This window comes from Dipodomys ordii, unplaced genomic scaffold (genome assembly GCF_000151885.1).
Source record: "Dipodomys ordii isolate 6190 unplaced genomic scaffold, Dord_2.0 Scaffold2, whole genome shotgun sequence".
Classification (NCBI taxonomy): Eukaryota; Metazoa; Chordata; class Mammalia; order Rodentia; family Heteromyidae; genus Dipodomys; species Dipodomys ordii.
Window position 1 is genome coordinate 21,284,031 of NW_012267218.1, and position 23,617 is coordinate 21,307,647.

The window sequence follows — 23,617 nt, forward strand, 5'->3', positions numbered from 1 at the left end:
GTGGCGGTGGTAGCGGCGCGGGCGGCCAGCCATGATCCCGTCGTTCCTGTGTCACCTGCTGCATCTGGCCGCGCGCCTTTTCCGCGCCCTCGCAGGTACCGGCCTGGCGTCCTGTCGGGCGGGAGCCGGGGCCTACTCCTGCGGGGCTCCGAGGGGCTTGAGGTAGCGAGCGGAGCGCCAGGCCTCACGACCACCTTCCCCGGCGGTGCCAAGGTGTGGGAGGCGGGCCTCGACTCGGCCTCGGAGCCGTCCTGGCCTCTCCAGGCTCCGGCTGGCCGGCGGCTCTCGTGGGTGGCCGCTCCTGAGGCTGTGGTCTGGTGACGTGGAGCCACGGTTAACGTGGACGGGGGCTGGGAAGGCGCGGCCCTCCCTGGTCGAGGAGCTGCAGAGGTCCTGAGGCTGGTGGAGCCGCTTCCCCGGGGTCGGGGGCGTTGGCAGCCCGGGCGGGAGCCCGAATTCCCTGCGGGTAGCGGCGGGGCCGCCCTGGGAGGGGGCGGGGGGCGGGCTGAAGTCTTTGTCGCACCCACCTTTCACAGGCTTCTCCCACCTCATTGTCCTCTCGCGAAGCCTCAAATGGATGCGCAAAAGCTAGAGAGCCGTTTAAACCTCAGCATTGGAGCATGGGGAGGGGGGCGGGGAGAGAGGTGGGGGTAGCGGGCCCGGGGAGGCTTTAGAGACATTGGCAGGGTTACCGCTGCCCCTTTCCCCCGCTTGTTCCTGGTCTTTGAAGTCCCGGGGCTATCATGCGACCCTCAGTTCCTCTGATAGCCCTTCTGCAGCTTAGAGAGCAAGCCCAAAACGACTTTGAGAAATAGAGGTTCAGCAGCATTTGGTGCCTTCTTTTTTCTTTCTTTGTGGGTAATTGATAGTAGAAGTTTCATTACATATGTGCATTCACAGGTATACATATATGTATATGTGTATGAATACTATATATGGACATAACACGTATACATATTATACTGTATATATTATATATGTTTTTGCTCTGGCCAGCCTCCAGCTTTGATCCTCCATGTCTCTGTCTACCGAGTAGCAAGATTATAGAAATCAGCTGCTCAGATGAAATATGCCCAGCTCACATAAAAAATTTTTTCTCTTTTGTTTTGTCTACCACAAAATTTAAAGCTTCAGGAGGGCAAGGTCTTGCCCATTTTGTTCACTATCTAGTGCTAACATACTGCTTAGTAGTAAAGTCTTCAATAAATTCAAGAATGTTTGTGTGTCTCAGCAATGTTTGTCTCAAGAATGGGAGAGCTTGTCAAAGTCATTATTTTTAGAGCACTAAGCATATTTCTTTTTTGATTTTTGCTGGTACTGGAGTTTGAACTCAAAGTCTTGCGCTTCCCCAACTTGTTAGGCTGGGCTCCACCACTTGAATTGTATCTCCAGCCCTGCCTTTTGCTAGTAATTTTGGATATAAACTAATGAACTTTTCTGCCAGAACTGGTTTTGAACTATGGTTCCCTGGACCTCTGCTTCCTGATTAGGTATCTGGCAAGCATATTTAACAACGATGCTATGGTGTCTTGAGATCCTTATGGAGTGTCCACAGTTCCATTGTGGAAGGTTAGTCTTAAGTGATTGGCATACACTAGTCCAGAGATTTCTCCTCAGTACAATTAGTAGGTATTTTAGAGGAAGCTCCTTCCCCACCCACACATTATAATTCCACTTATATTAATCTTAAGGGTTTTTTTGGCCAGTTCTGGGGTTTGAACTCAGGGCCAGGGCACTGTTCCTGGGCTTCTTTTTGCTCAAGGCTAGCATTCAACCACTTGAGTCACAGTAGTACCATTCCCAGCTTTTTCTGTTTATGTAGTGCTGAGGAATTGAACCTAGAGTTTCATGAATGCTAGGCAAGCACTCTACCACTAAGCCACATTCCCAGTCCAATCTTAAGCTGTTTAAGATTAAAAGTCATTCTGCTTTTGAAACACAAGCCATTACCAGTAACAAAATCTTCTGAATATGAAGCATTGAACCAAAGGACCTTGGCTATCTGGAATAAGTAGAAGATGTTTCAAGGGGCAGATAAGTAGCAAGCTTCTGAGACTAAAGCCAGCAGTCCAGCCCATGGGTTCAGAGCAAGGTCTCTGCATGTCATTTCAGACCACATTGTTTGTTGTGAATCTGCTCTGTGCATTATAGAGTGTTCGGCAACATCCCTGCCCTCTAACCAGTAGGTAGATGCCAGTAGCATTGCCATAGTTGTGACCTCCTCTAGAGGCAAAATTTAGCCCCATCCCATCCAGTTGAAAAACCAGTGGTTTAGAAGGGCATAAATTCACATATGCCATAAAGTATTTGAACCTTCACTAGTTGACCCATTTTGAAATTTTTCTTGCCAGGTGCTGGTACCTCACACCTATAATTGTAGCTACTCAGGAGTCTAAGACCCAGAGACTGAGATTCCAAGCCAGCCTAGACAGAAAAGTCCTTGAAACTTATCTCCAAAAAGACCAGCTAGAGGCATAGATTAAGTGGTAGAATGCTACCTGAGCAAGCCTGAGGCCCTGAGTTAGTGTTTATTCCTTTAAAAAAATTATCAGTTAAAATACTTTTAAACAACTAAGGAATAATAATGTCAACAAGTATGATGACATATGCCTATAGTTCCTAGCATTGGAGAGGCTGAGGTAGGAAGATGGTAAGTTCTAGGCCAGCCTGGCTACATAGTAGCAAAAAAAAAAGTTGATTGTGGTTCAGAATCATGCATGTAAACAAGTGATTTATAGTGTGCATGTAGAAGGGACTAAACAAATTACTGTGCTCAGGATTTCAGAGCTGTAGTTTTAGAGATTTTCTTGTGGGTTGACTGTCGTTTGTGGCTGCTGTAGTAAAGAGATGACAGCTGTCAGTTATTGGCTTCTCCTAATTTATAGCATCTGATGTATTGGGGGATGGGAAATCAGGTAATGAAATGTGAGAAAATTGAGAAGAGGCTCTAGGCCTTTTGCTAAGATGTAAATTGTACAGATTTCAAGATTGTCTAGGAGTTTTTCTTCTGGAATTCCTTCATAAATTGAGGGATCATCAGGCGCACTGGTGGCTTACGACTGTAATCCTGGTTACTCAGGAACCTGAGATCTTAGGATCATAGTTCAAAGCTAGGCCAAGCAGAAGAGTTTATGATACTCTTATCTCCAGTTACCCATCAAAAAGCAGGAAGTAGAGAGCTGTGGCTCAAGTAGCACTAGCCTTGAGCAAAAAAGCTAGGAATAGCTCCCGGGCCCTGAGTTCAAGCCCTAGGACCAGCAAAATAAATAAATTTAAAATTAATTAAGGGATCTGTGGATCTAGAAAACCCTTGGAGATTCTGTTTAACCTTCTCGTATCCATTTTATGTCTGTCTAAGGGCATTGTCCAAAGACAGTTCTGTTCATTTTAGTGCAAGCTCCTAACTCACCATTCTGACTCATGCTTGTGTTAGTTGTAATGCAGTTTTAGAACCAGGGAATTGATCTTAGTAGTGTTAACCTCCAGATACAAGGGGTGTGGTTATGTGTACCTGTGTCCTAGATAGTTGGGACAGCCATTTTTTTTTCCTTTATGCACTGACATTCTCAGGATCTTACCATGTAAATTCACAAATAGTTGTAAAGTGAAAGTGTTAGGACAGTACCCAGCACATAGCATTTGCAGTGGAGGTGATATTGCAGGCATCAAGGTAGGCACGCTCCATGATGATACATTGATGAGTGGTATGGATGTGATTCTTAGCTAGCTGGGAGAATAATGTGGGGTGGGTGATACTGTCTTTTTATAACCTGATATTTTGGCTTTCCTCCTAGATGCTTTCTTTACATGTCGAAAAAATGCCTTTTTGGCGAAGAGCTCGTCCCCCCAGGTAGAGGGCAAGTTTACCATGGCCCCTCCGGGGCCTGACCAGGAGGAGTGTGAGGGCTTGCTACAGCAGTGGCGAGAAGAAGGGGCAAGCCAGGTGCTCCCAACTGCGAGTGAGGGTCCCCTTGATGATAAAGGGCTGGCCCAGAGCAGCCTGGCACTCCTGATGGATACGCCTGGAGAGCAGGATGCCACTTCAGAGGACAAGTGGCCCAGCAGGCAGCTGAGTGACCTGCGGGCAGCAGAGAACCCAGAGCAGCAGCCTTTCCCTGAGCTGCTAGGAGAGGAGCAAGTGCCAGAGGTTGCAGGGCCCATGTGGGCAGCTGTTCCCATGCAGACGGGGCCCCAGTATGCTGACTGTGCTGTCCTCCCCATGGGTGCCGTGGCTGCAGAGCAATGGGAAGAGGACCCGGCAGTGGTGGCCTGGAGCATAGCACCAGAGCCTCTGCCCCAGGAAGAGAATCCCATCTGGCCCTTTGAGGGCCTGGGGCAGTTGCAACCTCCCCCCATGGAAATACCCTACCATGGTGAGTTGGCTGTGAGTTAGCCAGGGTGGCAGGTTGTCTGGGACAGGAGCCACTGGTGGGGAGCTCTGCTGCTGCAGACTGAGACTAGCAGTGTCAGATCTAGAGGGGCCTTGAAGACTTTCTTTTCTAGCTCTTTGACTTACAGATGAAATAACCAGTGAGATAGTGCAGAGGTAGGGTTCAGGTCTAGCATCACACAGCTAGGTAGTTCTCTTGGGAGAACCAAGACCCAACTCTAGCTCCCCATACAGTCATTTCTCTGAGGTTTCTTGGCTTTTGTGGGAGGAGGGATGGAAGGGTAACAGGACCTCCACAGAAGCAGAATAACTCCACTTTTGTGTTCCATATTGAGAGTCCATTAGTTTGAGTAATATTCTGTGCTCAAATAAGTTTGAAACCCACCTTGCTATAACCAGATATAATTGTTAAAAATCCCACAAAGCTTCAATTACTCTAAAAATATTTTAAACTTCAGGAAACTGTTAATCACACCAGCTAGTAATTTTCCAGAGACTCATGGATAGCTACTAAGCAAAAGGTTGTCAGTGTTTAAGAATTTTTGAATGTCTAGTAGGTGGTTATTGGGGATGCAGCAGTAAATAGGTCAAGAATATCTCTAGCTCTGAGGAGCTTAGTCTAGTCTGAAGATTGTTGCTCAGATAAACACAGAGAAATGGTGACAGGAGAGAAGAACTTAAGTCAAAATATTATGGAGTTGGGTGGAGATGGTTTGGCCTCTCAATAACCTGTACTTGTCATGGAATTTTTCCCTTCAATCCTTTTGTAGAAATCCTGTGGCGAGAATGGGAGGATTTCTCTACTCAGCCAGATGCACAGGGCCTGGAGGCAGGGGATGGTCCTCAGTTCCAGTTCACTCTGATGTCTTATAACATCCTGTCCCAGGACCTGATGCAGCAGAGCTCAGAGCTTTACCTGCATTGCCACCCAGACATCCTCAATTGGAACTATCGCTTTGCGAACCTCATGCAGGAATTCCAGCACTGGGACCCTGATGTGAGTGAAGAGCAGAAATAAGTTGTGATGCATTGGCACTGGGCCTGCATGGTTTCCCACTGTTCTTAATTCAACTTTCTCAAATTGTTACAGTTCTGCCTAGGACTGGAGCTTGCCTGCCTGGAGTCAGAGTTTTGATAGATGCTAAGAAAAATCTCCCAAAGTGTTCCCTTTCTAGGACTTGTATGCAGGAAGGATACCTGAGGGATTCATGGAACAGGGAAATTTAGCATGCATGTCTGGCCTCCTCAGCTTAAGCCTGGGCTGGTTTTGCTATTGACTCTACCTGAGATCCACAGCAACTTTCCACCTGGCCTGAGTGATTGTTTTTCTTGTCTTTCCAGATCCTGTGTCTCCAGGAAGTCCAGGAAGATCATTACTGGGAGCAGCTAGAACCCTCTCTACGAATGATGGGTATGGCAGCTCCCTTGTATGTTTTGTAGCCCTTCTTCCTCCACCCTTTTACTTTCTCCTGAACATCCCATCTTTTCCTTGTGTCTTGTGATATGCTTCTCACTTATGAGATACCTCTCTGCATCTGTGGTTTAAAGTAATTCTGACATGGTGCCATATAATCCTTACAGTAACCAATCAATGAGGATGTCATTACCTCATTTTACAGATAAGGAAACTAGGGTTCTGAAAGTGTGTGACAAAACTACATAGCTAATAGGTTGTGGGGATATGATTCCCAACTTACTGGACTCTAGCTTCTTATGTTATTTCTTTCTGCCCTTTCTGCCCTGTTGAGTCCTTGCCTGTTGAGTCCCTGGTCTTCTGGTTGCAATTCTGAGAGCATCTCTGCAGAACAAAAGACATGGGAAAGGCAAAGGCTCTCCTTATTAAGCAGCAAGGAACAAACAGTATCAGAGGCACACACTCTCATGCTGCTGCAAGTGATTCAGTCTTCAAGAACTCTGACACATCTCTCTGGTTGGATTTCCTTATAGGCTTTACCTGTTTCTACAAGAGGAGGACGGGGTGTAAGACAGATGGTTGTGCTGTCTGCTACAAGCCCACCAGATTCCGTCTGCTCTGTGCCAGCCCTGTGGAGTACTTTCGGCCTGGCTTGGAGCTTCTCAATCGGGACAATGTGGGCTTAGTGTTGCTGTTACAGCCACTAGTCCCAGAAGGCTTGGGACATGTCACAGTGGCCCCTCTATGCGTGGCAAATACCCATGTTCTTTACAACCCACGCCGGGGTGATGTCAAGCTGGCTCAGATGGCCATTCTCCTGGCTGAAGTGGATAAGGTGTCCAGGTTGTCAGATGGCAGTCACTGCCCTATCATCTTGTGTGGGGATCTGAATTCTGTTCCTGAGTCACCTCTCTACAACTTCATCAGGGATGGAGAGCTCCAGTACAATGGGATGCCAGCCTGGAAGGTGAAATTGGGGAGGCCAGTGATGGGGGGCAGCACTGTTTAGAGAGTCAGATGTTGGCATCTACTGGGCCTAACTTATACTTGTTCTGGCTCCCTCCTAAGTCTTTTCTCATGTTGAATAACTTGTGCCCAAGCTCAGAAGTTAGGAACTCAAAGAGTACCTTTGAAAGCATATTGAAAACTGACCCTCAGTTTTTGTCATGATTTTAAATAAGTGGTACATAAGTACATTTTTGCAAGAAATCATACATAAAGTGAGGCAAAAGTCTCCTTTATTGCCTGCCCTCACTTCTTAAGAGTCAAGTAATGAGTGTGTGACTTGCTAAAAAAAAAATTACAAAACTACAAAGCTAGTAGTTCTAAGTTTGGCATCATTCTTCCAGCTTCTGTGCATTTATAGTGATAACTATGTTCCTGTGATATCACAATTTACATTTATTAAGCTCTCGTGTGTGTGTGTGTGTGTGTGTGTGTGTGTGTGTGTGTGGCAATATTGGGGCTTGAACTCAGGACCTCGAGTTTACTAGGCTGGCACAATACCACTGAGCCATGCCTTTAGCCCTTATATTTACGAAGCTTTTACCTGTGTGCCAGGTGCTATTTAAAGCACTATATATGTATTAACTCATTGCTTTTTACTATTGATGTTGCTTCCATGTCGTAGGTGAGGCATAGAGAATTTATGTGATCTGCTCTAGGTTATGCAAGTAGTTAGTGGTAGATCTTGCATTTGTAACCAAGGGGTCATGTCCCAGGACTCTCTAGTCTAGTGCCGAGCAGTGATTGCTGTAACTGTTGCAAAGTAATGTATCCTATATGTTTTATAAACATGACATAGTGCTTTGTGGATTTTTCTTTCAGTCAACAGTTTTTATCTGAATCTATCTCATTTAACTGCTGAATATTGGTAGCATAGATAGCAGCTCTATTAGCTTGTGCTGACTGCTGTGTATGTCAGTCAGTCACTTTGTTCCTCTGATTTGTCCTTACTGATCCAACTTACTGCTTAACTTTTGGCAGACCACAGTGAAGAAAAGACACAAAATGACTGAATTATTGCCATGCACTTTGGGCTTTCATTTTGATGAGGAGGTAACTCAAGTGCCAGTGATGTCTTGATTGCGTAGAGTGGGGCGTTATCCTGCTGTAAGGAAGCTGCAATCCAGGGTCTCAGGACACTGGAGGAGAGTCTGCAGAGCACCTGCCTACCATGTGACAGGGGCAGACATGTTAGACATAGTGGATGAGAGCACTTGCTTTGAAGTCACATGGGGGTCCTGAGTTCAAATCCCTGCTCTGCCACCTTGGGAAAGTCACTTAACTTTTTCAGCTCCCAGTTGTCTCATTTGTACATCAGGAGATAATGGGATGTATATTAGAGATGGGATTTTTTTGTGGTGGTTTTGTGTTTTTTTTTGTTTTTATTGTTGTTTTGGATGGATTAAATAAAATAATGTATAAAAAGTGTTTTCAGTACTTTCAGTATCTGGTTTAAAGGAAGCGCAGTCAGCAATTGGTGTAGTGGTTATTGTTATTAATATTTTTGATTGTATACAATGTCAGTATTCTATGTGACAGTAGAGGATATCGAATCAAAGAGAGTTAACTCACTTGTCTAAAGTCAGAGCTATTAAATGGTCACTGAATTTCAGGTCTGTTTTACTTCGTATGACATATTGAACATGTGTGCCCTTGAAAAGACAGTCTTGTCACCCCTCTTTCCCCAGCACTAGCTAGTGTCTTGTACATGGTTGGCATTCAAATATTTGTTGTTGTTAAATGAAATAAAGGGAATTTTGCTACCCCATGTTGGAGATATGCAAATGACTGATGTTGCCGAACGTTGCCCTACTATGTTCTGTCCATTCCCAGCTGCTGACCAAGGATGGTGACATAGATACGGTAAAGTGCTTCAGTGTTTTTCCCATTTGGTTTGACCCTGTGGTTTCCCAGTCATAGAGTCAAGCTACTAGACCTTGATCCACAAGACCCTGAGACCAGACTAAGCCTTTCCCATTGCAAGAGAAAGCCCCTAAGAGCTGCTATTCCCTATGGGGAACAGTGGGAATTTCCTGAGGTGAAATTTAGGATCACATGCTCCTACATTGTTTGCCTTGACTCAATTTCTCCTTTCTTTTCTTCCTTTTTCATGGGCATTTCAGTGTTTCTAGTGAAAAAGTAATGTTTTAACTTCTTTCTTTTCAACCTTTCCCCGAGACTTATATGACTTGCTTATACCATGTATGTAGTATGTGATTGTGTGTGCGTATTCATCCACATATCCCAAAACATGGGTTGCCATTTCCTTTTTCTGTCTTGGTTTCCTCATTGCCACCTTGCTCATTCTTTGTAGGTATCAGGGCAGGAAGACTTCTCCCATCAGCTTTACCAGAGGAAGCTGCAGGCTCCTCTGTGGCCCAGTTCCCTGGGCATCACTGATTGCTGTCAGTATGTCACCTCCTGTCACCCCAAGACAAGAGGTAAGCATATGTCACATTCCTTATTGACTGTTCTATATCCTTACACCTGTTTGGGGAGAAAGATTGGTCCTCAGTAACAAGAGAGACTGTAATCTCTTTTCTTTGAGCAAGTTCCTCTTGTTTTTCTCACTGTCCTCCATACGATCACCCTATGAAATGGACAATTCTAAGTCATAACTGTTGGAAAAATCTCCTTGTCTTCAGAGCCAGACTTCCTCTGTTGCTATGTAGGAAATTTCTTGGAACTAAAAAGAGGTCCCAGCATGTAGTTTCTTTTCCTTTTGCTTTCATGTGTGCTTTTCTTCATTTACAGAGAGACGTAAGTATGGCCGAGACTTCCTGCTACGTTTCCGCTTCTGTGACATTGCTTGTCAGCGCCCAATAGGACTGGTACTCATGGAAGGAGTGACAGACACTAAGCCAGGTAATAGGAACTAAGCCTGTTTTCTTGGTCCTCTTCCTTATTCACCCTGACAGTTGTCAGTTATTGAGATGCTCAGTTTTTCCTAAATACAATTCTTAGACTTCAGCTTTTGGTAATAAGTTTACAAAGAGAAAGATGAGTTGAGTGGCCACGTGCATGCATGGATGGATCTCTGTAGTAATGGAAAGAGTATTGGCTCTGAGACCTTGAGACAAACACTGAGCCTTTTTAGGCTTAAGTTTCTAGTAACTAGTATACATATAGCATTTCTAGGGGAGAAGAACTGTAAGATGATAGTGGACCTGATTGCAATAAAAAGTTCTTACGGAGAATGTCCAGATTGAATGTATCAGAGTAGTCTTGACATTCTTGTCTCTAAAGGAACAAGGAAAACAGGTAAAAATAAATGTAAATGCTATATTTTATACAATCTGAAGGTATCTGAAATTTTGATCCATACATATACAGAGAGGCTGCAAAAGTATTTGCTATGTGACAAGGATGCTGGAGGAAGTACAGAGAGACTGCCTGTGTATAGCTTTATGTAGATTTTAGAATCAGCAGTGTATATTTCCCCTCCCCAGGTGAGGTATATATCTTGAGGCACAAAACCAAACTTCCTTGTTTTTCCAACGAGAATAGAATGCATAGGTTGTGATAGGAAAGTCTCTGGACTATTTGAGTCTTAAGAGGCAGTGGATAAAGGACTGATTTGTAGTAAGCAGTGTGTTCTAGAACTATATACCTCTGTAACTAGGGAGAAGTAAAGATTGAAAGATCCCATACACAATCCTGGGCCATAAGGAAAATTCCTGCTACTTAGAATGCTTGCCTAGCTTTTTATTTATATAAGCTTTATACAAATAGCTGGTATAGAAAAAACTCAGTTAAGCCAGGCATCAGTGGCTCACACCTGTAATCCTAGCTACTCGGGTGTAGCTAGCCAGCCCGGGCAGGAAAGTCTGTGAGACTTATCTCCAATAAACCACCGGAAAACTGGAAGTGGCTCTGTGGCTCAAGTGGTAGAGTGCTCACCTTAAGCTGAAGAGCTGAGGGACGGTGCCCAGGCTCGGAGTTCAAGCCCTACAACCAACAAAAAAAAAAAATCTCAGTTAATGTGAAATTGGGTTTACCTTACAGGAACAGAATAGAATTTGTTCTAAAATACTAAAAGAAAAAAGGGAAAGAGGAATGGAAAAACAAAAGGCAGACAGATAATTCTTTTTTTTTTTTAAGGAAAATAGTATTTCAAAGATAAAAAATTTTTGCTAAAGGAACATATGGAAATTATAGATATTTCCCATGAATATAAATATGAAGTAATTGGCCTTTGTAAAATAAAAATACAAAAATAAAGTAATTGCATTTACAAAATTAGTTCAAGCACATAGCAAAACATCAGAGAGGAAACGAAACTGGAATTTAGAAGTGGAGAGCTGGGGATATAGCTCAGTGGTAGAGCACTTGCCTGGCATATGCAAGGCTGTGGTTTAATCCTCAGCACTGCAAGAAAAAAAGGAAAAAGAAAAAAAAAGAGAAAAAAAAAAGGAAAAAGAGAAAAAAATAAAAAATAAAACAGAATAAAGATAAAGATGGTTGAAGCGCAGAATAGATGCTGGTAGAAACAAGGCCAGAAGACAGGCCAGGAAATTAAAAGGGAACAAGAATATGAGAAGTAGCTGGGTGCTGGTGGCTCATGCCTATAATCCTAGCTACTCCTGAGGCTGAGATCTGACGATCTCGGTTCAAAGGCAGGCTGGGCAGGAAAGTCCGTGAGACCCTTGTCTCCAATTAACCACCAGAAAACTGGAAGTGGTGTGGTGGCTCAAGTGGTAGAAACGCTTGCCTTGAGCTGAAGAGATGAGGAACAGCACCCAGGCCCAGTGTTCAAGCCCAGTGTGAGAAGTTGGGGCTAGAAAGTTGGCTCAGTGGTAGAGTGCTTGTCTTGCATGCATGAGGCCCTGGGTTTGATTCCTCATCACCGCATAAGCAGAAAAAAGCTGGAAGTGGCACTGTGGCTCAAGTGGTAGGGTGCTAGCTTTGAGCTGAAGATCTGAGGGACAGCGCCCAGGCCCAGAGTTCAGGCCCCATGACTGACAAAAAAAAAAAAAAAGAGAAGCAAGTGGAAGCATAAAAAGGATGAAAGAGGGAAGGTAATGGAGATTCAGCACACACAAAACTGGAATTCACAAAGATTTGCAGAAAATGAAAAGGTCTTACTAAAAAGTGATGCCAGCTGGACACCAGTGGCTCACGCCTGTAATCCTAGCTACTCAGGAGGCTGAAATCTGAGGATTGTGGTTCAAAACCAGTCCAGGCCTCCAATTAACCACCAGAAAACTGGAAGTGGTGCTGTGGCTCAAGTGGTAGAGCACTTGCCTTGAGCTGAAGAGCTGAGGGACAGTGCCCAGGCCCAGAGTTCAAGCCCCATGACTGACCAAAAAAAAAAAAAAAGTGATGGCAGAAAGACTTGTTATTAGATCTCAAAAGACAAAAGACCCCGTTAGGCAGTTGAACCAAAAGATGATGTAACCAAGTTGGCTTCAAGCTTCTTAACCTTGATATTCATTTCTACAAGACTGGATCAAAGCTTTAAGGGGAAATGGCATAGGTCAAGATTTTTGTAGTTGGTGGTGGTGGTGGTGGTGTCCTTAAGCTTTATTGCTCATGGTTATTACCACTCTACCACTTTGAACCACAGAACCACTTCCTATAGCTCAAGATTTATGTCCAATCAACAGCTTTTAAAAAACAAACAAAAACTGGAATAAATGAAGGCAACTAATCAGTAGATGGGGACTATATATAATCAAAGGACTGATGATGGAGAGTTTATGTTTTGCATGTAGGAATTTCATTTGATTTGGCATTTTGTACAGAGTAGACATTTTATTGGCTTTTTTTTTCAAATTTCATAGCTTAAGGATTACTAATTATTATGGCAAAAGCAGTATTAGTAATGATAGGTAGCATAGGCCAGGGATGAGATAAGTACATCTATCAGGCTCAACCAAAGGAGCAGAAGTTTAATGTTTTTGGAGTGAAAAAACTCAAAAGTTAAATACTTCAGAATCCCACACAGGTAATTTTATATTAAGAATAGGCTATAATCCTCGCTACTCAGGAGACTGAAATCATGAGGTTCCTGGTTTGAAGCCAGCCCAGGCAGGAAAGTTTGAGACTCCTCAATTAGCAAAAAGCTAGAAGTGGAACTATGGCCCAAGTAGAATGCCAGCCTTGAGTGAAAAAGCCAAGAGACAGTGCCCAGGTGCTGATTTCAAGACCCAGGACTGGCACAAAAAAAGAAAAGATTATTTAAAAATATCTGTGGCATACTTGAACAAAACAAAATAGCATTGAAATTCAATAAACAAGATTAACCAAGCACCTTTAGACTGCTACAGACTGACAATCACTTTGTAAGCAGAAAAGAACTGTTCTATGAGGGGAAAGATCAACAACAGCAAAATAACAGTATTTGCACAGCTGAGAATAAATTTGGATCAACACGTGTTCACCACAAACTGTGAAGGTATCTCACCCCCAATTGATTCAGTGTCCCTGCCCAGGGCTGAACAGGCCATGGAAGCATCTGTTTTTAAAGACTCCAAGGTTACAAGGAAAATAATTGAAGTACCATAAAAGTAGATCAGGATGTGTGAATTCTTTTTCTAGAGAATCTGTATAGATATGTTAATAAATACTATTTCCAGTTATAGCAACAAAACACCAGAGTTATAGTAACAAAAATAACATGGTATTTACACAAAATCAGATACATACACCAGTGGAATAGAATAGAGAACTAGAAATAAACCTAGCTCATCTGATTCTTAACAAAGATGCCAAAAATATACATTGGAGAAAAAATAACTCATGAACAAATTATGCTGGGAAAATAGTATATCCAATTGTAGAAGGCTGAAACTAGATTTCTTATCTATAACTCAAAATAGAGGAAAGACATTAATGTAGACCAGAAACTTTGAAAATACGGTATGGAAAATACCTCAAGACGCTGGGCATTGACTTTCTGAGTAGGTCTCCAATAGTTAAAGAATCACAAAAATTGCATCAAATTAAGAAGCTTATGTACAACAAAGAAAACATTAGCAGGATATAGAGATGGTCTTCAAAATGGAAGTGCTTTGCCAAGTACTCATCCGATGGATTAATATCCATACCATATAAAAAAAAAAACTAAAGGGAGGGGGAGATGGGAAGGGGAAACAAAGGAGGAGGCAACAACGCTTGAAAAGAAATGTACTCGTTATCTTGCCCATGTAATTGTGACCCCTCTATTCAATATTTTCACAATAAATAAAAAATAAAAAGTTAGCCAAGCGCCTGTGGCTCACTCCTGTAATCCTAGCCACTTAGGAGGCTGAGATTTGAGGATCATGGTTCAAAGCCAGCCCAGGCAGGAAAGTCCGTGAGATTCTTACTCCAGTGAACCACCAGAAAACTGGAAGTGGTGGTATGGCTTAAGTGGTAGAGTGCTTGCCTTGAGCTGAAGAGCTGAGAGACAAAGCCCAGGCGCAGAGTTCAAGCTCCATGACCGACAAAAAACAAAAACTTGAAAAAAACAAATAATCCAATTAGTAAGTGGGCAAATAAGAAAACAATAATGACGGGGCTGGGAAGGTGGCTCAGTGGTAGAGCGCTTGCCTTGCATGCCAGAGGCCCTGGGTTCGATTCCTCAGCACCACATAAGCAAAAAGAAAAAAAAAATAATAATGAGGGCTGGGAAGGTGGCTCAGTGGTAAGAGTGCTTGCCTTGCATGCATGAGGCCCTGGGTTCGATTCCTCAGCACCACATAAGCAAAAAAGAAAAAAACCTGGAAGTGGCGCTGTGGCTCAAGTGGTAGAGCGCTAGCCTTGAGCTGAAGAGTTGAGGGACAGTGCCCAGGCCCAGAGTTCAGGCCCCACGACCAGACCCCCCAAAAAAAGAAAATAACAGTGACCAATAAATACATGAAAAAGAATCTTTAGCCATCAGGGAAATGCATGTCAAAATCACATTTAGATTCTACCTCAACATAATCAAAATTATTTGGAGGAAGAAAAAAACAAAAACAACAACCCAAGCATGATGATGTATAATCCCAGGATTCATGAAGGAGAATTTTGAGATTGAGGCCAGTCTAAGGCACATAAGGCACATAAGTCAGCCTAGGCTATCTAGATGAGAAATCTCATCTCAAACTAAAGGAAAAAAAAAATCAGCGCTGAGGAGGTTGGCTAGGAGTGTGTGTGTATGTGTGTGTGTGTGTGTGCATATGCATGCACACGCATGCACTATGCATATAAATTAGTCACTGTGGAAATCACTATGGAGATTCCTTAAAAAAAAAAAAAACAAGGCTGGGAAGGTGGCTCAATGGTAGAATGCTTGCCTTGCATGCATGAGGCCTTGGGTTTGATTCTTCAGCACCACATAAGCAGAAAAGGCCAGAAGTGGTGCTGTGGCTCTGGTGATAGAGCACTAGCCTAGAGCTGAAGAGCTGAGGGACAATGCCCAGGCCCAGAGTTCAAGCCCCATGACCGGCAGAAAAAAAAAAAAACCAAAAAACAAAAAAAAACCCCAAAAACCAGGAGTAACATTCCTGTGTGTATATACCTGAAGAAATCAAAGTCAGCATACAACAGAGATAGCTGGATATCAATGTTTATCATGGCACTTTTACAATAGCCAAGCAATGGATCAACTTAAGTGCCTATCAATGAATGGACATAATGGAATAATATTCAGCCATGAAGAATGAAATCATGCCATTTGCATGTTATAGAGAATGTTAAGTAAAATCAGATGCAGAAAGACAAGTATCACAGGTTTTCTCTCATGTGGATTCTAGGAAGAAAAAAATCATGAAAGTAAAAGGCCACTATTTGAGAAGATCAAAGTGATCAGAGGAAGCGGAGGGGCAAATATGATTACAGTTATTTTATGATATGCATATATGAAAATGTTACAATGAAATACAGTATTTTTACAATTAAAGCATGCTAATAGGGTAGGGACCTTAACTCATTTGTCAGAGTACCTACCAAGCATGAAGCCCTGAGTTTAAATCCCAGTCCTTTCAAAAAAATTACATATCTAATTAGTATAAGATTATATGTGTATATATATATGTGTGTGTGTGCTAAAAAAGATCAATGAGTACTACTTTAAAAATACCAGTGTTATCCAACCTAACTTCATATTAAAACATGCCACTTTGTGACATTACTTTTTTAATTTTATTTTTTTGTGACACTAATGTTCACAGTCTGAATGCAAGGGAGTTTCAGCGCTAGGGTAGTCCCAAAAGTCAAATGTCCACCCAGGCTTTGGTCATACCTGCAATCCTAGCTACTCAGGAGGCTGAAACATCTGAGGATCATGGTGTGAAACTACCCTGGGGAGGGAAGTCCATGAGACTCTTTGGTGAACCACCAAAAAACCAGAAGTAGATCTGTGGCTCAAAGTGGTAAAGTGCTAGCCTTGAGCAAAGAAGCTCAGGGACAGCACACAGGCCCAAGTTCAAGTCCCTGACTCACCTCCAAAATAAAATGTCCATAGATGCTTGGATTTCTGGCACTCAATTCTATTTCATTCATGTTTATTTCTTTTTTTATCTCAGTAAACACTCTTCTTGATTGCTGTGGTTTTAGTAAGAGGGAAGAGTAAGTCCTCTTAATGTTTCTCAAGTTTAGTTATAGTGCCCCTTTGCATTTCTATATGAATTGTAGGATCAGATTACCAACACATGCAGATCCAGCTTAGATTTCATAGGAATCTCTTTTATCAGTTTGTAAATTATTGCCATTTTAACAATGTATTATGATCAATTAACATGGGATGTCTTTCTGCTTATTTAGTAGCGAGATTTGTGCAAGCCTTCTACCACTTTTGCTAAATTTATTCTTTTGATGCTATGTAAGTGGAATTATCTTTTATTGCTCATGTATAGAAACATGATTTTTGTACATTTATATTATGTTCCACATCATTCTGTACTCTAGTATTCTATAGTATTCTACTAGTTTTTAGTGGTTTTCTTTTTTTTTTTTTTTTAATTCTGGGCTTGGGCCATGTCCCTGAGCTCTTCAGTTCAAGGCTATCACTCTGTCATGTGAGCCACAGTGCCACTTCCAGTTTTTTGGTGGTTAACTGGAGATTGAAACCTTCAGCTTTTCACCATTAAGTACATTAGCTGTGGGTTTTTTTTCATAGATTCCCTTCATCATAACATTGGGGAAATTCTCTTCTGCCTATGTCGAGTGTTTCCTAATATCAGAGGGTGTTGGAATTTGCCAAATGTCTTCTCTTGACTGTTGAAATAATCATGTGGGTTTTTCCTTAAATATTTTATTAATATGTATTAACTGACCTTATATTCCTGGGACAAATCTTAATTTGTATATAATCATTTTTATGTTTTGACAGATTTGGTTTGATAGTATTTTAATAAGGAATTTTTGTGTCTAGATTTATAAGATATAGTCTGTAGTTTTCTTTGTGATATATTTATTTGGTTTTGGTTCTGGTAATACTGATCTCATAAAATGAGTTGCACAGTGCTTCCTCTTATGCCCTGAACATTTTTGTGAAGGTTTTGTATAATATCTTCTTTATTTTATTTTTTTTTGTCAGTCAGGGGGCTTGAACTCTGGGCCTGGGCACTGTCCCTCAGCTCTTCAGCTCAAGGCGAGCACTCTACCACTTGAGCCACAGCACCACTTCCTGATGTCTTCTTTAAATGTTTGGTAGCATTCACCAGTAAAGCCATCTAAACCTGAATTTTTCTTTGTGGGAATATTTTAAATTATTGATTAGTCTCTTTATATGTCATAGGCTTAATCAGATTTATGTTTCTTCTTAAGTCATTTCATTTTACATAGTTTTATGCTTTCCAGGAATTATCCATTTTATCTAAGTTATTTATTTTATTTATATACAATTGTTTATAGTATTTGCTTAAAGATTTCTTTTCCCTCTGTGGTTGGTAGTGATGGCTCCTCTTTCATTTCTCATTTTAGTTATTTTTTAATCGGTTGTGGGGCTTGAATTCAGGGCCTGAGTGGTGTCCCTGTGCCTCTTTGTGTTCAAGGCTGGTTTTTGAGTGGTTAGTTGGAGATAAGAGTCTCATGAGAACTTTTCTGTTTGGGCGGGCTTTTCAAACTGAGATCCTCAGATCTCAGTCTCTTGAGTAGCTAGGATTACAGGCATGAGCCACTGGTGCCCGGCAATTTTACTAATTTGAAGGTTCTTTTTTTTAGTCTATCTTTAAGGTTGGTCAGTGTTGATCTTTGTTATATGTCAGTAGGATGTGTAGTATGTCCCATCTCTCAATGTTGGTAATTTGTATCTTTTTTTCTCTTCGTATGTATATATGGTGAACATACGTATATATAGATACCGTGAGTGGTTTGTAATAGAAAATCTCTAAAAGAAGTCATGAGGATCTTGGTAACATTGGTTACCTCTGGAGAGTTGAATTTGGTGGCAAATGGGAAGAAAACACTGATTTTTGTACTATGTGACTATGTTTAATGACTTGTTCTTTTCTTTTCCCTCCTCCTCCTCCCTCCTCCTGTCCTTCCTTCCATCCTTCCTTCTCTTCCCCTTCCTTCCTTTCTCTTTCTTTCTTTCCTTCCTTCCTTTCTTTTCTTTTCTTTCTTTCTCTTGCCAGTTGTGGGGCTTAAACTCAGGGTCTGGACACTGTCCCTGAGCTTCTTTTTGCTCAAGGCTAGCACTCTACCACTTGAGCCACAGCACCACTTCCAACTTTTTCTTTTTATGTGATACTGAAGAATTGAACCCAGGGCTTTATGCATGCTAGGCAAGCATTCTACCACTAAGCTACATTCCTGCCCCCACCCCACTTTTTTTTCTTCTTAATTTTCTTGACACAGGGTCTCAGCCGCAACCTCTCAATGTTCAGCTTTGTATGACTTGTTCTTTAAATAAAATAAAGTGCTGAGCCAATGAATGCAGTGTCTGTGTTTGCAGGCTAAGGTTCTTGATTTTGGTTCATAGTTTTCTTCTTCTCTTTCTCACTGTTTCTTTTTCCCTTTCCCCTTCCAGATCTTTCTGGAGCAATCTAGTCAAGGATCTGAGAGGGATTTTAAGGTGAAAGGTTCTAACTCTATGTGGATGATAAAAGTTTTTTTCTGCTTTACTCTGTATGGATGATATATTTTTTTTTTTTCTCTGTCTGTCTGGTCCTATACAGAGAGACCTGCTGGTTGGGCTGAATCTGTCCTTGAGGAGAACACATCTGAGATGGAACCTGTCTTCCCCAGGTAAACTTTACTCCATTTCTTTTTGGGCTTCAGTCCAGCCCTTGCCTGGATATAAGAGATTACCATTAGCTGTATTGGGGCTGATTTGAAAGGAACACTTTTGCTAAACTCTGTTTTCCTCTAATTTTACATGGGAGCAAATAAGTATACAGACGCAAGATGATTCCCTGATACTCTTGCAGGTGGGGAAAGCCCATCTGTTCCTGGGGATGGGGGCAGGGAGCTCGTGGAGCTTTGAGTATTCTTTATTAGGTGAATTGAAATGAGGAATGTCAGTGTGTCTACTTCTGGGCTAATTTTAGCTAACACCGCTTCCTTCTTACCAGGCTGGGAAGCAATTTGCTGAAATTGAGTCATTTGGAATCATTCTTTTAAAAGTACTCATAAAATCATCAGAGAAAGTGACCTTGGGGAAATGTTGTTGGCTTATATCTCTCCATTCAACTTTATAGGATTGTAGGCACGATCCAGCACTGCCTCCACCTGACCTCAGTGTATACCCACTTCCTGCCCCAACATGGCCGTCCAGAAGTCACCACGATGCCCTTAGGTCTTGGGGCGACAGTGGATTACATCTTTTTCTCAGCTGAGTGCTGTGAGAATGAGAACAGAACTGGTAAGCCTGGTTGATCCAGGGTTCATAGAAGCCACCTCGGGTCCTCAGGAGCAGCTGATGGTAGGTCAGGCCTTTGGTAGCCTGGATTGGACTGCTGGGACCTGAGCAACAAAGGCACATACCATGCCAGCCTGGCACTGGCTGGCATCATCATTCTCCCACAGACCACTGCTTGCCTCTGCCTTCATCCTTGCTCAGTATCAGAGTGGTGGGTGGGACACTTGTTCTCTATCCCTATTTCAGAGATAAAAACAGAGCACCAGATATGTTTAGGAGCAGCAGTTGATAAGGTCAAACCATTTCCTTTCTCTCCCCATAACAGAAGTAACAGTGAAGGGTTCAGCAAACCCATGCCTATTTTGTTTAAGGTATGTTTTTAGAAAGTTTGCATTGATTGCCAATGTTTAGTCAGATTTTGTGTAAGAAGTCTGCATTTCTGCTTTTCTTGGAAAGTCAAAAGATCTTGTACCGCTGGCTCTGTGTCCATTTTGCCACAGGCCCTCTGCACCCATCTGTCTTCACTAATGTCATCATAGTGGTGGGACTCTGAGGAAATGAAGCTTCCTTGCCCACAACCTCAGGGGGAGGTGAGGGATCAGCCAAAGGGATGCTGCCTACTTAAGGGTCCTTAGCCCTGCCTGCCAGGCCGCACGGCTGGGGCTGCTGTACCTACTGCTCCTTTTCTATGCCACAGGTGACAGGCTGTATCGAGATGGAACTCTCAAGCTACTGGGCCGACTCTCCCTCCTCTCTGAAGAGATTCTCTGGGCTGCCAATGGCTTGCCCAACCCTTTCTGCTCTTCAGACCATCTCTGCCTGCTGGCCAGCTTTGGCATGGAGATCACCGCCCCATGATGGCCCCTAGAGAAGAGAGCTTCTCTTCTGGAAGAGCTCAGTGGATCAGCAACTGTACAAATGCTCCGAGCTGTGGAAACTTCATCCCTTCCCCTTGTTCCCTACTTCCTGCCCGTGGTTAGACTCTCCAGGCTTGTCCACGCTCTCTGCCTGTGGTCCCTGCCTGGCCCATACCTCTTCCTAATCCTGTGCCACATGCTCAGTGGCCCTGGGAGAGGTGGGAGGGGGTCCCTCTTCCTTCCATGTACCCAGCGCTCCCCCTTGATTTTGAATTACCAGGGTTGTGGGAGCTATCGATCTCATTGGTTATTTGCTTTCAGGCCTTTTCTTGGTGGTAACCTCTGGGCCCAGCCCTCTTGCCAGGCATGCACGTGTGAGAGAGAGGTGTGTGTGCGCGCGTGTGCGTGTGCGTGTGTGTGTGTGTGTGAGATGCGTGTATCTTCTTGGGGTGGGACTGCTCAGCACGGGCATGCTTGTCTCTGCCCAGCCCTCTTTCCGCATTAGGGTTATGGAACAGGGGCTGGTAAGAGCATGATTCAGTAGCTGTGAGCTGCCAGATGGCAACCAGGGTGTGGAACCTTCTCTCCTTTTATCTTTGGTGTTTCATTAATTTCATCCCGCCAGCCTGGCACACATGTTGTCTGGGCTCTGGGAATAAATGGGCTTCATGGCCTAGGGTAGCAGATGGGGGGATGTACTACCCATCCTGTAGGCTTTGTACCTTCACATCAGAGCCTCCCATCCACCTGGCAGTTTTTTAGGAGTTGTCCATTTCCCCAGACTTCCCTGAGGGAAGCAGAAGTTTGAACCCTTGTGTGGGATGCAGTGGGCTGGGGTAGTGGTGGGAAGTTTTAAAACCTATTAAGTATAAGGATAAAGAACCTTCGGGAAACTCTGGTCTCACTGGACTCTGCAGAATGGGGCAAGAGTGGGAATACCAGTAGGAAAGAGCAGGTAGGTTCCACTGATTATCTGAGCCAGGCCCTCATACTTCACTTTGCTGTACACACCCAGGAAAGAGTTTTCTGTTTCTCTCACACCACTTTTTACTTTTGCTGCCTCCTGCCCTCATTCCCTCCAACTTTATAGAGGAAATGCTGTTGAGCTCAGGCCAAACCATCCTAGTGAAAAGCTGACTTTGGACAGCACTGGATGGAAGTCCTTGAGGATTTTCTCTATCCAGCAAGAGCTTTGCGCTTGTTGTCCTTGTTTCCCCACCCCTAACACAGGATCCTCTGACCCTCTCAGGAGCCCCTCATGCCCACGGTGTCACCAACACGCCTTACTCTTACTGCTGGGGTATGGCCTAGGGTGTCGGGGGAGCTTCTCCCACAGCTCCTTGACTCAGTAGCTGCTAGCCCTATCTGACTTCCTGTTGCCCTTCTCTGTCTCCAGAATGAGACTGGGGAGATCTGGCCAGGAGGCTGGAGTCAAGGACAGTGGGCTAGAAGTTAATGTTCTTAATTCAAAAGCCAAAGAGCCAGCTGAATTCTGCTGCTGTGTTCCTGCCTATAAAGCTCTCCATGCCTAAGTTCTGGAGAATTTCATTGTCTATGTATTTTAAGCTTTGTTTCCTAGGTTCTGGGCATGTGCCTGTCTGAGCCCCAGGCCTGTCTGTCCACATCCCACTGTTCACTGTCTCTCCCTGGGTACCTCCTGAGATGGTCTCAAGACAGTACCTTGTTGGTTCCTAGGATGAGGATCCATCACTGTCTGCCAGGAAATGTCGGTTCAAATGATAAAGGTGACAGGGGGCCAGAGCTGACAGGTTATCTTTTCCTTGTTTTCTTGTTTCTGTTTTAGAAATGAAATGGGGGTTTACTCAAAATGGTCATTTAAACTGCACTCTGCAGCTTGCATAACTGGAACAGCTTTTTCCAAATAAAGGTTTACTTTTCCCCCACGATTGTTGGTCTTTTTATTAAGACCCTGGAAGGGGTTGAGAAAGAGCTGGCAGTTGAAGTGAGCAAAGAAGAGACTGAGGAGCCTGATCTTGGGGTCAGGGGTGTGTGTCTCAAGATCTAAGTCTAGAACTAGACGCTGCCCTAATGAACCTCCTATGTTCTGAGACCTGGAAGGAAGAGCTTGAATGGAGCCTCTTGTCCTTTCACCCCCGTACTTCTGCCTTCTCTGTCTCCAGCATATTAGGTGAGAATGGCTCCAGTTGGCTGCTTTTTTGTTCTATTCCATCTGTGTTCCATGCCTCCTATAGCCCACACTGCATTTCACAAAGGCCTGTGCAGAAAATGGGGTGAGTTTTTCTGGTCAGAACTACGGCAGTTGTGCGAAGCATGATGTGGCAGATGCCTCTTGTTGAGTATTCTTGATCCTCTCTTTTGCATTCCAGAGCCAGGGCTGAGTAAGGGCCATCTGTTGCTGGAAACACTTTTCCTCATTGAGCATAACTCTGTGGTACTTCTGTCCTCCAGCCTCTGTGCAGTTAGTATAGTCAAAGCCTTGTGAAATCAAGTGTAACTTTCTATGCTCTGTGGTACTTCTATCCTTCTCCAGCCTCTGTGCAGTTAGTCCTGTTAAAGCCTTGTGAAATCAAGTGTGGCTTTCTATCTTACCTAAACAGATTCTCAGCCTTCAGACCCAACCTCTGAATCAGTCTCTGGGACCTAAGTTACTTAAAGTACACTCACTTCCATTGTACTCCCTTGGTCGGGATCCCCTGATTTAGAAGGAAAATGAAGCCAGGGGTTAGGACAACACTTCTCATCTTGGCTACATTGGTCGATGACTTAGGTAAGTTACTTAATCCCTTTGTGCTTCACTTTACATCCCTTAGTGAAGTGGAAATTAAAGTCAGACTCTGATTTATGAGGAATTTTCAGATCTGCTGTTTGTGGAAGGGATGCTAAAACTCTCAGAGTGTCATGGTAGAAGTTGGGGGTGGATAGTGGTCCCCACCCAATATGCATGGTTGAACCTAGGGGCTGGGGAGATTTTAAAAACCCTTTCCCTAACAGGACCCCCTTGGATGTCTCAGGCACTAAAAGTGTGCACAGCACTTTGGTGCTTCTATTTCATTGTCCATACCAGCACAGCCAGGGGGCAGTGCAGGTGCTATTCAGAGTGCACCCTTATCTGAGAAAACAAATCCCTGAGACACGCTGAGAGTGCATTTCTTGTCAGCCTCAGCAGCTCAGAACACAGTGAGGGGAGACAGGCACCGTGT

General features: G+C 43.5%; 1 protein-coding gene across 1 annotated transcript; it reads left to right on the top strand.

Moving 5' to 3' along the window:
* Positions 1-22,339, top strand: Angel1 (angel homolog 1 (Drosophila)). The gene is made up of 10 exons (XM_013017248.1): positions 1-95; positions 3,795-4,373; positions 5,161-5,387; positions 5,732-5,801; positions 6,338-6,771; positions 9,124-9,250; positions 9,564-9,674; positions 18,896-18,965; positions 19,418-19,581; positions 20,276-22,339. The coding sequence occupies exons 1-10, from the start codon at positions 32-34 to the stop codon at positions 20,434-20,436; spliced, it is 2,007 nt and encodes a 668-aa protein (XP_012872702.1). The 5' UTR covers positions 1-31; the 3' UTR covers positions 20,437-22,339.
* The last annotated feature ends 1,278 nt before the right edge of the window (positions 22,340-23,617 follow it).

What these genes read in the sequence shown, in the direction of transcription:
- Angel1 (XM_013017248.1), top strand. Translation starts at nt 32, where the DNA reads ATGATCCCGTCGTTCCTGTGTCACCTGCTGCATCTGGCCGCGCGCCTT. An exon ending in CATGGAAATACCCTACCATG is followed by an intron (nt 4,374 to 5,160) that starts GTGAGTTGGCTG and finishes ATCCTTTTGTAG; the next exon opens with AAATCCTGTGGCGAGAATGG. An exon ending in AGTGACAGACACTAAGCCAG is followed by an intron (nt 9,675 to 18,895) that starts GTAATAGGAACT and finishes GGTCCTATACAG; the next exon opens with AGAGACCTGCTGGTTGGGCT.